At 50.5% G+C, this 14228-nt stretch overlaps 1 protein-coding gene across 3 annotated transcripts in view; it reads right to left on the reverse strand.

Moving 5' to 3' along the window:
• The window catches only part of RNF121 (ring finger protein 121), a 15120-nt gene continuing 892 nt past the window's right edge, over window positions 1–14228 (reverse strand). For 2 of the 3 annotated variants that reach the window (XM_077790936.1, XM_021535360.3), the window contains exons 2-9: window positions 10091–10128; window positions 8127–8268; window positions 6618–6772; window positions 5990–6097; window positions 5429–5549; window positions 3321–3454; window positions 1645–1746; window positions 1–1329 (exon numbers count right to left, since the gene is read on the reverse strand). In XM_077790936.1, coding sequence (XP_077647062.1) covers window positions 1209–1329; window positions 1645–1746; window positions 3321–3454; window positions 5429–5549; window positions 5990–6097; window positions 6618–6772; window positions 8127–8268; window positions 10091–10128 — 921 coding nt within the window. In that variant the 3' untranslated portion in view covers window positions 1–1208. Of the gene's footprint in view, window positions 1330–1563; window positions 1575–1644; window positions 1747–3320; window positions 3455–5428; window positions 5550–5989; window positions 6098–6617; window positions 6773–8126; window positions 8269–10090; window positions 10129–14228 lie in introns of all 3 variants that reach the window. The other variant, XM_021535362.2, reaches the window with a different exon arrangement.

Below are 14228 nucleotides of genomic sequence, written 5' to 3' on the forward strand. Positions count from 1 at the left end.
TCCATTTCCAGGGCTCTTATTTTGGTGTTTGGCACAACACTGCAATGTGGTTTCACCCAAAAGAAAACTGAGGATGCAACACAGTGCTGGGGCTCCCCAGGGGGAACACAGCCCACACAGCACCCACAGCCATACCACCACTGTGGCCACTTCCCAAATCCTGAGCCAGAAGCTGCCTTGTAGCCCTCCACCAGACCCCAGTGCCCTCAGGGAATATGACTCAAGTCTCCACATGCCAAAATACCACCACTGGCCCTGGGATTGGGGACTTTGCCCCCACTCACTACCAAAACTTGAGCCCAAGACCACTTGCCCCAGCAGGACTTTGGCATGGCTCCTCTACCCGCAAAGTCAGGAGGATGTCATGGAGTAATGCTGGGGCAGGGAAACACCAGCACCAGCCCAACCTTCACTCCATCCCTTTTATTCCAGTGCCAAGTGAGGGCGGATTTACGCAGTGAGGGCGGACCTGCGCCCTGGGCCAGGGGCACCCACTCTTGGCTGCTCGTGATGTACCATTGCTGTCACCCTAAAGGGCACAGAGAGGAACAGCACTGGCCCCACTCCATGCCTTGGCTGACCCCCCCGAGCAGTCAGGGGACACCGCTGGACTCCAGGGAGGAACACAGAAAATTTGGGAGCATATAAAAGGGTTCCCCAAGGCAGAGCCCACCATCACCATGCTGGAGAGCAGCCTGGTTCCTGCTGGCATACTCATGGTGCCCAGAGCAGACCTGGCAGCTGGGGATAGCCAGGTGACCTTCCATCCTCTTTTTCAGGGCACTGGGCTCCAGCCTCTCCTCTGCAGCCCCCATGTCCCATCCTCGCTGCCAGCAAGGCTGCTCCAGGGTGCTGGCACTGGGAGCTGACGAAGCCTTGGCCCTTCTCGCCATGGCCTCCCCCGACAGAGTGGCAGGAAGGAGCTGGAGAACAGCCCTCAGCCCAAAGCTCAGCCCAGCAGGGCGCTGCAAAGGGCTGGACAGGGACAGGGAAAGGGGACAAGCATCTCTTTTTGGCTGCAATAGAAAGTTTTAAATATGCTCATTAAAATAATTGCTTTTTTAAAAAATCCTCCCCTAGCCCCAGCAGGAGGGGCCCCGACGTTGTTGTCCTTGGTGGTGGTCAAGGTCCTGAGAGGTGACGGAGCAAAGCCAGCACCTCTGGTGGCAATGTCCTCTCGTGGTTCCGTGGCTCCCCACCGCCTGCCCTTACTCCAGCCCGAGGATGTAGTTGATTCCCTGGACCAGTCCAATGATCACCGGCTGCCAGGCCACCAAGTAGCGCAGCCAGTCCAGCAGCTGCCCGTACATGACATGCGGCCTCTCCCAGCTGGGGGGGAAGGAGTTAAAGAGTCATGGAGAAATGGATGAGAGGAGCATGGCCCACCCAGAAGCCACCCAAAGGTGCCCCAAAGCAGGGACAGAGAACACAGGTGCCCAGGGAGGGACAGACAAGCACCCAGGGAAGGACAGACATGAGTCCTCACAGGCTGTAGCCAGGCTTCACTTGGGTTTTGCAGGGTCTCTGCCACAGCCACACGCTGCAGCAACTTACTCAGGGTACCAGGCAAGCTTCTCACCCCTTGTGTGCTCTACCCACAGCTTCCCTTCCCAAAGTGCTGGCTACCAGTGGAAGAAAGGATACGGATTACTGAACATCCTCTTGAGATCCACCTTCTCTTTGCAGTATGGACACGTCTGCTTCTTCCCGACAATGCACCAGCCCCGGATGCAGAACTCGTGAAACCTGGGGAGTGGCATGTTAAGGGGAACTGGAAGAAGAGGGGGATACATGGCTCAGCGTGGAGGAAACCACCAAGGCCAAGGAAGTCCCCCCAGAGCCATGGAAACATCCCCCCATGAGAGGATGGTGCATTGCACAATCACAATTCCTATAAGGTGCAGCAGCAGCTTCCAAGGACAGCGGAAGGAGCTCACGGGGCAGCAGAACAGAGCCAGGGTGGCAGCGTGAAGGCCCTGACCTTCACTGAAACAGAAATTGAAACTCTTCAGTGATGGTGCCCAAGCACTGAGAAGGTTTGAATAGACTGGGAGAGATCTGTGAACTGCATGCATTTTGGAAGCCTTCTTCAAAGGCTTCCTGGAGATTAACATTTAAAGAATTTCCCTGTAAGTAAGGGTCTGACTTACAGGTGCTTACTATGCTCTGTCACAAGGATTTGCACAACCTGAGCACAGCCTGGCAAAGTTACAGGAAAACATGAGGTGGCTGTAGCTGACTCTGCCACACACAGAGGTGTCACAGAGCAAATAGACCTTCCCCAGAATATCTCTGCCACTCAAACCATGGAAGAATGCCAGGCAGCAGGAACAGGAGTCACTTCCTTGTCAGCCCTGGCGCCATAGATGCAGGAGTGCCCAGTCAGCAGTGACCCCTGAGGACCACCAGGAGCACCAACCAGCTCCTCTGGCAGCCACGCCACCCCAAGCTGTTGCAGTCCCAGGCCCTTGCACAGTGTCAGCCATAAATCTCACCAACAGCTCCCAAGAGTTAAATTTAGGCTCCTGTTTTGCCAGCATGACCTTTGCTCAGGCCCAGTTTGGAAACCACCTCGCAAGCAGTAACACACACAGTGCCAGAGGACATCCCATCTCTACACTGAATCACCACGGGGAAAAAACCCTGACTTGCTGCCCCAGCCAGGACTGAGCACCAACCAGGACTTCCAGTTTTAAAACCCACTTCCCATCAATCAGCTGACACAAAGGGCTGAGTGACTCCAGCGTGCTGGAAACCCTGGAGGAGTTCTAGAGAAGGAAGAAGCTGCTGGGCTGAAACCAGAGCAGGTAGCAACCAGCAGTGCTGGACCAGGGGGCTGTTCTCAGAGGGGGCCAGCAGTGTTTCCCCACGGTTCTTCCTTACAGACACTCAGGACCCACCCAGTGTGGCATGGAGCAGGAATGCCTCATGTCCTGACCTCACACCATCACTTCCACCAGAATATCTGCTGGAGGCACTGCCAGCCAGATGGGTCGCAGCAGATTTGTCAAGAGCAGGTAAAAACTGCTTTTGACAAATCTGTGCAGCTCCATGACTCAGCAGAGGGAGCTGGGGATGAGAAGGAAGAGGAAACAACCACTTGTGAGTGTCATCAAAGTAATTTCAGCAACACCTCTTCCCATGCCAAGTCAGCGATGACACAGGCACAGATCACATGCAAATTCAGCCAGACAGCCCCAAGTCCCAGAACAGGAATTTCTTCACCCAGTGCGGGAGAAGCCATGGGGCAGGAGCTCCCTGCTGGCCACCCCAGCATAGGGCTAGTGAGGCAGGGGGCTGGCACCTGCAGAGAAGGATACACGTGGTTGCAGGAGAGGCGGTAGGTGTTCTCGATGATCCCTTCCTCATTGACATCCACGAAGATCTGCTGGCCACAGACAGCACAGACGCTGTCAGAGAGGTGCTTGGTGGGCATCCCTGAGGCGCTGTAGAACTGAGCAAGGGCAGAACAGAGGGAGAGCAGTGACAGTGGCAGGGCACGTGTCCCACACCCATGGTGGCAGAGCTAAGCTCTAAGGAGGGCTGGGGTCAGGGCCCCAGCAGTCCAGCTTTGGCCTTTGGGGCTTAAAACCTTGTTACAGGTTTGGCTGCAGGAAACAACTACAACAGGACAGCTGCTCAGTGATGCAGTGGCCCATCTCACCCCAGCCCCATGCACCCCCTCCCCATGTCAAGGGGCCAGCCCTCTTTGCTCCCCAACAGCCAGGTGCGTTTTCAGCTGCCTGCCAGGGACGTGCACCCAGAGCAGAGACTGGGGGAGAGAGCAGGACAAACTGGAGGTCACAGCTTTGACCCAAAATGACAACCTTGGACTGCCAGTCAGACACAGCCCCACCTCCAGCCCTGCAGGTCCCTGACACTCATTCAGCAAAGCACAGAGCAGCCACCCCTCTCCATTTCCAAGCCTCATGGCTCAGCATAGGCCTGACACAACATGGAAAGTATGGTCACAAAACCAGGTCCTACACACTCCAGCTGCAAGGGACCCCTCAGGATCATTGAGTCAAACTCCCTGCTCTACCACACTACCTAAAACGAAACCATATGACTAAGGGACTCTGAACTCTGGCAGACTTGATGACATGATCATGTCCCTGGGGAGCCTTTTTCCTCTGAGTAAATAACCTTTACCCCATGTCCAACCTGCACTTCCCCTGATTCAGCTTCACTCCCTTTCCTCATGGCTGGACAACCACCTCCCCTGGCCACACATTGATGCTGTGCCTGATGCACCCCAGCACACACCTGGCCCCTTTTAGCTGTCACGACACACTACTGACTCACATTCAAGTTGCTGTCAACCCTAACTCCCTAATCCCTTTCCATAGAACTCTCTCTGGATTCTTGTCCCCAAATTTGTACCTATAACCAAAATTACACCAGCCCAGATGGGGAATTTGGCACTTGCCCCTGTTAAATTTCACACAGCTGGTGCTTGCCCAGCTCCCTCTCCAAGGAGGTCACAGCTCCTCCTGGTTTAGTACCATCAGCAAAACATGCCTCTGGCGAGCCCTGGCACAGCTTTGCTCTGAGCATCTAACAGAGCCCTGAGAATCTAAGAGAGATCTGAGCTGTGTCATGGTGTACTAGTGGCAGGCCAGGGCTTGGAGCTGAACCTCAAGGAGCAGCAGCAGCAAGCTCAGGAAGATGGAAACACAAAGTCCAAACCCCTAAACAGCTGCTGAAAAGAAGAAACATGACCTTCTTCATTGGTATCCTAGGTCATGTATTTTTGGTGGAGTGGGTTATTTTGATACCAGATGAGTGGACTACAGATTTTAGGCCACTGCATCCTCTGTCCACAGGGGCAGCTAAAGTTGAGCAGGTACAAGGAAGGAAGTCCACAGTTTGAATCCTTCCCTGGTGGCTGCAGGTCACAATACAAGCACATGGGTGTCAGAAATGGGAGTGTTCATTGGCACTGGAGATTTTAAATGCCCAGGAAAAGAAATATTTGTCAGTTTAGCAGGGCTAAACAGATCATTCCACTTCTCCACAGACTCAGAAAATGGCTTGAGTTGGAAGGGACCTTGAAGGTCACCCAATTCAACCACCTTCCATGGGTAGGGACACCTTCCACTAAGCCAGGCTGTTACAAACTCCATCCAATCTGGCCTGGAACACTTCCAGGGGATGGGGCAACCACAGCTTCTCTAGGGAATCTGTGCCAGTGTCTCACCACCTTCAGAGGAAAGAACTTCTTGTCCTGGAGATGGAACCCTGCAGAGGCTGCGCTCTTCAGGAAGGATCTCAGAGCAACTCTTATTACATTAGACCCAGGGACTCTTCCTTGGTGAGGGAAATTCCCATTTGAGGGAAGCCAAAGCTGCTGCTGAGACCAACATGTTTCAGGCCTCCTGATATGGGGCACAGCTCTGGCTTGGGGGATGGTCTATCGTGAACTCACCCCGATGGTTGAGGCCATGTAATCCGCACACATCTCAGCAAAGTCCCGTTCCAGCACTCCGTAGTAAAGACCATAGAAGAGGAGGGAGATGCCAAAGTCCATCGCATCTTCTGGTTTGATTCTACAACAGGAAAACCATCAACAGGGCTTTTTTTGAGGGCAAAGCCACTCTAATCATATTCTAGAGAATGTATTATTCCAGAGAAGTACTTGAACTCTCTAATGATGAAGCTGGTTTGGACTAGAGTCTTCTGTCACCACCCATGGACTGGCTGCTTCTTGCAGTATAGCAGTAAAAAAAAAAAGCCACTGCTGCCCCCAGGCTGAACATCACAGAGCTAGGGGAGGTTCCAACAAGTGAGCTGGAAGAAGGGCTCTCCAGGAACCCAGACCAGTTCAGGTACCAGCACCTCACCTGTCATCCTCCCAGGAGTGAAAGGACACTCCAAGTCTCTTTGGCCCCATAAATCAGATTGTCAAGTAAATTGATTTTCCAGAGTAATAGCCAAAGGTGTGTTCCACCCTATCACCCCAGGAGTGGGAGCTGAAAGATTCACTCACCTGAATAATAGGTTAAGTCCAAAAAGCGTAAACATGACAGCCATGTACCCCACAATCCCAGTAGCATAGCTGATCTTGTATATTAGTAGAAACCATTTATAAACCAATCTGTAGAAAATTAAAACAAATAATTTAATTACTTCACTTTTTCCTGAATGAAAGTGTGCCAATCATCTGAAGAATTTTATTTTTCACACCTATTGTGTTTTTGCAGACACTTCACCTACCCCTATACATGGGCAAGAGTTTTACATTCCTAATTCAACCTGTCACAGACTGCTTGCAGTCTTGATTTCCAAACTAGAAACCTCATGAACTCCAAAGGCCATAAGGAAGCGTGCTGGGAATAACTTGGGTGAGGACACCAGACCACATGAAATCCACCTTTCCATCCCCCACCCAGGTACCAGGAATAATGGGCTGGCTTGCCAGCTGCTAGTTAAGTGCTTCACACCCTTTCACACGTGCAGGGCTTTCACACTCCCAGGGTGCAAAGTTTAACACACATCTGTAAGGATGTGTAAGGATCTGTAAGGTGCAAAGCTTAACACACATCAGGAAAACTGGAAAGAGATCCTTGTAATGGTTACCCTGGGGCTGAGGAGTTTCCCAGGAACAGCAGACGAACCTGGGTGTTGTCTGTACCAGAGGCTTTCGAGTTGCCCTGAAGGTGACAAAAGCTGTGACTGCTGAGAAGAGCACCCAGATCACCAGGAACCGCCACCAGTTCAGCTTGATAGTGAAATACAGAGGCACTACCCACATCTGGAAGAGGGTCACCATCTGCAGGAACAGAGGAAAGGCATTTGGAGCTGGTTCTCTGCTCTTCAGACATCAGAAACACACTGTCAGCCGTGGCAGCCATTCTCCTGCCTGCATCAAATGGCTCTGAATTGCACCAGGAACCTGGGGGGGTTTGACCTGTGACACCTACAGAAGAGCTCAAAGCTCAGCACAAGAGCAACTGAGGGAGCTGGGGAGGCTCTGCCTGGAGGAAAGGAAGCTCAGGGAGGACGTTCCTGCTCTCTGCATCTACCTGAAAAGAGGTTATAGCCAAGTGGGGCTCGGTCTGTGCTCCCAGGAAACAAGGACTTGGAAAAGGCCTCAAGTTTTGCTAGAGAAGTTTAAGGTTGCATATTGAGAAAATTTCTTCCCAGAAAGGGTGGTGAAACCCTGACACAGGCTGCCTGTGACAGCGATGGAGTCACCATCCCTGGGGGAATTTAACAGCTGTGTGGATGTGCCACTTGGGGACAAGGTTTAGTTCAGGGCTTGGCAGTGCAGGAGTTGGACTCAATGATCTCAGAGGGCTTTTCCAACCTAAAGAGTTACGTGATTTTATGAGGGAGTCAGAGGCAGTAGCCACGTGATTTCTGGTAGCAAAGGGTACAGCTGGCAGGAGAATACAGGAATCATCTCCAGAGGAATGTATGGGAGATGATCCACATAACTAGTTCTTGCCAGGATCCCAACACTGCAACTACAAACACCTCAGACAGGTTTTACACAAGGCAAGAAGGTTTTGGCTTGCCTCTGCACTACAGCCTATTCCCAAAAGGATCTACAGCTGTGCAGCTGAGCTCCCATAGTGCTGCTGAAGGGAAACGGGCAAACAGGTTTGGTTTAAAGTTCACAGAGGTACTACCTGGAAACATTAAATCAATATTATTATTATTATGACAAGGAAGTCAGAGTGAAGTTGCTTCAGGTAACAACCAGACCCAGACAAGCTGGTGGCATCAGCAAGAGGCAGGTCTGCTCAGCAGAGTGCTGCAGGAACCATCAAACCCAGCTGCCAGCAGCAAGAAGCCCCCACTGCTTCCAAGGAAGCACACACAAAATGCAGCTTCTCTCAGGACAACCCCCAGGATCTGCTTGTCCATCCCTGATTGAAAGCACTATGTCACACACAGTTATCTGCATCACTTCCAACAGAAACCTGAGGCCTTCAGATTCATCCACCCTCATCCCTAGCTAGAATCCCCGATGTGCTGAGAGAAACAAGGAATGCTGGGAAAACAAGGGAATCAACACCAGACAATGGGAAACCCAGGAACGCTTCTCTCATCAGCAAAAGGAGGGCATTGCTCAGCACTCCCATCCAGCGCAGAGGCAGAAAGGCTGGGGGGTAACTTACGTTGTAGGAGCGAGGGTGCCGCTGCTTCCACTGAACCAGGAGGAGCTGTGCCACCACCAGTGTGGCAATGAGGATGAGAACCATCTCGGCATGCATCGCCTCGTGCCCACGGTGCTTGGCATGCATCCGTACATGCTCCACCCTGCAACAAGCAGGAAAAGGTGGCTGAAGGCACACTGGCACAGACTGCATGCTGGGGTATGAACACCTCGGGAGAGCCAGGAAGACCAGATGGAAAAACAGCACTATGAAGAATTGTGTTTGTGAACAATCCAGAGGGGAAGGGACAAAAGGCTGCTCTGAGACCAGCTCATTTTTACGCTGTGAAAGCCAAGAATACCACTTTGCCCATCTGAGCGTGAAAGAGGTGGAGAACTCCCACTGACATACCTGAACTAATGAACGTGGAGTGCACAGTCAGCATAACTTGCAATCCCAGAATGGGCAAGGTTAGAAAGGACCACCAGTGGGGTCATCTCTCTCAACCTTCCTGATCAAGCAGAGTCTTCATAGAGCACACTCCAACTGTTTGACCCACAGTGTATGTTAATTCTCAATACCAAACCCTCAGTCCAGTTTTGGAACCACTAACACTGTTCTCCCACTAGTCCAACAAGGGAAATGCTGGAAGGGTCAGGGTGGAGACTGGGGAGAACAGCTGATATCTGGCAAAACCCCCCAAAACCCAGCAAATTGCTTCTCTCCACCCTCAGCATTCTGGAACAAGTGATTTCCAGCCTAAGACTTGCCAGACACCTGGGGTTTCTTTGCCCAGCTTGTGCTGTTTGACCAAAAAACAAGGAGGAATTAAGAGCTGACAGATATTGATCAGGTCCCCTGTCAGTCATCTCTTCTTGAGGCTAAACAGCTCCAGCTCCCTCAGCCTTTCCCCATAAGAGAGATGCTCCAGTCCCTTCACCATCTCTGCAGCCTCCACAGGACCCACTCCAGGCTCTGTCTCTCTTGTCCTGAGGAGCCCAGAACTGGACAGAGCACTCCAGAGGTGTCTCACCAGGGCTGAGGAGAGGGGCAAGATCACCTCCTTTGACTTGGTGGCAATGCTATTCCCAATGCATGCCAGGATCCATTTTGCCTCCTTGGCCCATAAGGCACTGCTGGCTCAGGGACAGTTTGTTCTCCACCAGGACCGCCAGATCCTTCTCCATAGAGCTGCTCCAGCAAGTCAGTCTCCAGCCTGTGCTGCTGCAATACTGAGAGCCCAGTCTGACTGATTTTCAATAAGCATCTGGATTAAATTGGTTTGGCTAAGGAAAAAAAGAGGAATTTTTCAGGCCCCTTACTATAAGGCAGACATTGAAGGGCTGGAGGGTGTCCAGAGAAGGGTAAAAGAGCTTGAGAAGGGTTAAGAGCACATGTTTGGTGAGGAATGGCTGAGGGAGCTGGGGGTGCTCAGGCTGGACAAAGGAGGCTCGGGCAGGGGGGATCTTCTTGCTCCCTACAAGGCCCTGACAGCAGGGTGGGCCTAGGTGGGGGTTGGACTCTCCTTCCAGGTAACAAGTAATGGGATAAGAGAAAATGGCCTCAGGTTGTGTCAGGGGAGGTTTAAGATGGATATTAGGGAAATTTCTACACAGAAAGGGCTGTCCATCCCAGGCACATGCTGCCCAGGGCAGTGGTGGAGTCCCCATCCCTGGAGGGATTTAACAGACATGTAGATATAGCACCTGAACACATGGTTTAGTGGGGACCTCAGCAGTGCTGGAGGAATGGCTGGACTCTGATCTCAGAGGGCTTTTGCAACCTTAACTATTCTGTGATTCTATATTTAGCAGCAGTTTAAAAGAAAAAAACTATTGCCTTTTAAGACAGTTCATACTTCTCCTTATCAAAAAATTGTGATCCTTTCCTGCTCCACTGTGATCACAGGCTGTATTGCTACTTGCTCTGTTCAGTAGCAGGAGATCAGTTGAGCTGTATGCTGCCAATCAGCTCCCAAAACTCACCTCCATCTCTCCTCTGGGGACAAGTGTGAAAGATCGATCTAGGGAGAAAAAAAAAAAAACACCCATGAAATCAGCTGCTGGGAAACTCTGGATTCAAATACTTTAAATAAGAAACATCCACATGCCCACAGTGCCAGCATAGCCCAGAGCTGTCCTTCATCTTCCCAGGAAGAGCAGAGACTCTCCCTGCTCCTCCACCTTACTTACACTCCCACATTTTATTGGAGCCGAGGATCTGTCCAACATCCCATGTGACCAGAACAAAAGAACTGTCTTAAATCCCACATTCAAAATACAGCCAGGTGTCTCAGGGTACTGAGTGGTGATCCCAGTGAAGCCAATGCTCCCACCAGTGGTAGGAGACTAGGCTGCAGGATGGGGGACAGTATGTCACACATCAGAAATAAATCAATGTCAAAAAGATTTGAAACTCACAGTAAAAGAAAGACTTAGGCCTTGCTTTGCTGAGATAATTGAAAAATCCTCCCAAATATCACAGGCAGGAGCTACTGAGAGCAAGAGGAGCTGCTGTTATTAGTGATGATTGACAATAGATACTTGTATCCCATCTTCTCCAGTAAGATTCACAAAAAGCACGAATACTCTCCTTTTTGGAAAGGGGAGGAGTAAGGGGAGCTTCAACACTGCAGTTCTGCTTTCACCTGGAGCTTTATATAGAATCATAGAACCACAGAATGCTTTGAGTTGGAGAGACCTTAAAGCTCGTTTTACTCCAACCCTTCTCCCATGGGGACACCTCCTCTAGACCAGGCTGCTCCAAGCACCATCCAACCTGCTCTGGAACACCTCCAGGGATGGAGCTTCTGTTTCCCTCAATATCTTCACCTAACTGCTGACAAGCCTCCAGCACTGGTCATGTCCCCACACAGGGTCACTGACCAGGCAGCACAGCCTGACCCACAGAACCAGGGAGGGAATCCCACAGCTCTTCCCATCATATTTTCTTGGTAAGACACAAAGATTAAATCAAGAGCAGCTCATCTGGGCTGGGAACATACATGTGGGGTTTACAAATCCTCACAGTGCTGGAGACACTCCAGTATTGCTGAGGCATTGGGGATGAAGGTTGGAAACAAGCCATAGCACAGACTGTTATCACTCTTTCCTGCACACGCCAGAGATGTGTACACAGGAACGAGCTCCACCTCACCCCACTGGATACAGGGCCACAGGCTTGGATCCAGCCTTTGTGCTGGGGCTCTCCACAGGCTGGTGACCCGCCTGGTCACCATCACCAGCACACACACGTCTCCCAAGCAGCAGCTCTGATCACAGCCAGGCTCAGCTGAGGATGCACAGCTGCCTCATTTCCTCTGTGGCACCTAATTTTACCCCAGGGTGAGGAGGTAGGGAAAAAACACACCGCAGCAACCCATCTGCCTGATGTGGAGAATCTGCTGAGCTTCACTCCACAGCAACACCTGCAAGAATTTCAGCCCTTGAGAATCAAGTCCTGAAGAAATACTTCAGGACTTAGATGCAAAATCTAAAGCTAAGAAAATCCTCGTTGGAGTTTGCTGGCCCGTGTCAGAAGGCAAGGGAAGGTGGTGACAACCTGACACCAAGAAGGGTGTTTGTACTGACCAAATTCCCTGAGGACCTCTGTTCCTAAAGCAGCCACGTCCAAATGCATCAATTCAGAAGTTGCAATGTAATTTGGAGCAAGAACTGCTCCAAACAAACAAGAAAACAGGAGATTTTAAAATGTTTGCTGGTCACTGCACGCAGGAGACACTGAGAAATCCCTAGTGCTTGTTGGCTCCAGCACAGGTCAACCACTCTACAAGCCCTGAGAGCCACCTGGGTGCTCCCACTGCCTCCCACCATGAGACCCCCACTCCTCCCAGGCTCTGTCCCCACCCGTGCTGGATGAAGACATTTGACAAGCACCTTCCAACCACAGCAATAATTTTCATTCCTATACAGTGGCTCAGCTCACTCCTTTGTACCACACCAGCAGCCACTCTACAGAGACTGGGATATTTACCAGCCTCTTTCCTTTGGCATCTTCCCTGAATCTCCAAATTCTTCCAGCAAATGCATTTGAGATGCCTCAGCTCCAAACCCTGTGGAAACACTGCTGGTGTTGCTCAGAACAGTCTTCTTCTGAGCTGTGCTCCCAAGACAATCAGGGATCCGTGGCCCTGAACACAATTTTCTCTCAAGTACAAGGACTGAGCTTCACCAGATTCCCCAGAGCTCAAAGCTCCTGAAATAACTTTATTAAGCAGGGGGCAGGACATGACAGAAGAGATGTTGGGAGGGATCTGATGACTGTCAGACAGGACATAGCAGAGCAGCCACCCTGAGTCAGACCTTCCAGTTAACTCCTCTTTGACCTGCACACTCTCTTAGCACAGAAGTTCTGGGTTAGAGCTAAAAATGCACAGCAATGATGAAGGAAGCACCTGCTCTTGCCAGCAAGCATTTATTCCACTTCTAGTTTGGGGTTGTTTGATTTTAACATGCAGTCTTTTAGGTCTCTTTCTAACCCAAATAGCTAGGTAGAAGAACCTTTACTCCTAAATCTCCCTTTACCAAGAGGGGTTTGACAAGAACATTTCGGGTGACTGAAGCAGCTGAAGATCAGCTCCACCAAGTGTTCAACTCCACCCTACCCCTGTTTCAGCATCCTTCAGCTGCCACACCAATACAGGACCCAGTGTGCTACCAACTACAGCTCTTAGACAAACTTTTTGTTTTGAAGAAAAGGAATTAAGAACAATTCTTCTGCTCTCTTATCTCCTCTGTAACTCATGATCCTCTCAAAAACCACAGCCTCTTCTGGGTGATGACTAGGAGAAACTGGATATCTAAGACTAAAGTTTAATCCTTCCCTTGGATGTGGTATCATGGCCTTTGGAAGAATCTTGTGCCACTCTCTGGTTTTCTGCAGGAGCTGATGCCCCAAAGCCTCCACAAACCCGTGATCCTCACCACTGGGACAGTCACAGAATAACCCCCCCTAGAAAAACACAAAGGCTGTTGATATGGATAAGACTTTGATAGTGCTTAGTATCAAACTTAATACTTCTACACAGTTTTGATCCTAAAAGGACAGGGACACCCCAAAAGGGACAGGGAGACCCTAAAAGGTCATGGGCAAAGCTGGAGCCCATGTTCCTCACAGCCCAGGGAGCTGGGAGGATCTCTGGGCAAACACACACAGCTGTGAGCTGACTGTAATCCACTTATGCTCTAAATCTCCAAAGGAGGCAAGAAGAATGCCTTGAGGATGGAGAATGAGCAGCTGCTGATTTCAGTTCAAAGCTCCTGAGCAACCAACAGCCCTGATTTCACTTTTCCCATTGCCCCAACTTCACTCTTTGTCTTTCAGCACCTACCAGGAATCATCTAAAATAAGGGGAAGATAAATCTCTACAGTGCTGTAAGTCCAACCAAGACAAATTGGGACAAGGAATATTCTTTAGTGAAAGTCTGAAGAAATTCTGGAATCTCAATTCTGCATTTTTTCCACTCACAAGACATGGGAACAAGGAGCAGGGAGTGGAAATCCCCCAACTGATCAAACATTTGGATAACTGGAAATTAAACCTTTGCCTCTGCACAGGCAGAGCCAGGGCCACGGGACACTTGGCTTTATTCTGGTGGAATGTTAAACTGCTTTCAGGTCCCCACAACGAGTGCCTCATCAGCAAACTGCTCTGCCCAAAGATCTCAGGATAGCACAGGCAGATAGGTTTTAGCATCAACAATTTGTGGAATCACAGGGATAAGCACAGTCTTAAATGCACCTCCTCATTCACTGCCTCCTTGTGACACCCTCTCTGCCAGTTCCTGATGGAATGAAAAGTGGTAATTTCATTTCTGAGGATCAGAGATTTGGATCTTCCACATTTTTACATACAAAGTCACCAACGAATATCTTAAAATATAACCAGTTGCAACTCAAGAGTGACCAATCTGGGGTTTAATCCTCCCATCACCCCAGTGCACCACAAGGCACAGGGTGGAGGTACAAGCTTCCACAGCTCAGCCACGCAGTAGGGAATCTCCACAACTGGGCCCTGCCAGGAATCTTCTCCAAAACAACCGTCAGCATCTGACGACTTTTAAGCCACACCACCAGTTCTTGAGGAAAGGCACAAAAAAATTA

This window comes from Lonchura striata, chromosome 2, assembly GCF_046129695.1.
Source record: "Lonchura striata isolate bLonStr1 chromosome 2, bLonStr1.mat, whole genome shotgun sequence".
Taxonomy (NCBI): domain Eukaryota; kingdom Metazoa; phylum Chordata; class Aves; order Passeriformes; family Estrildidae; genus Lonchura; species Lonchura striata.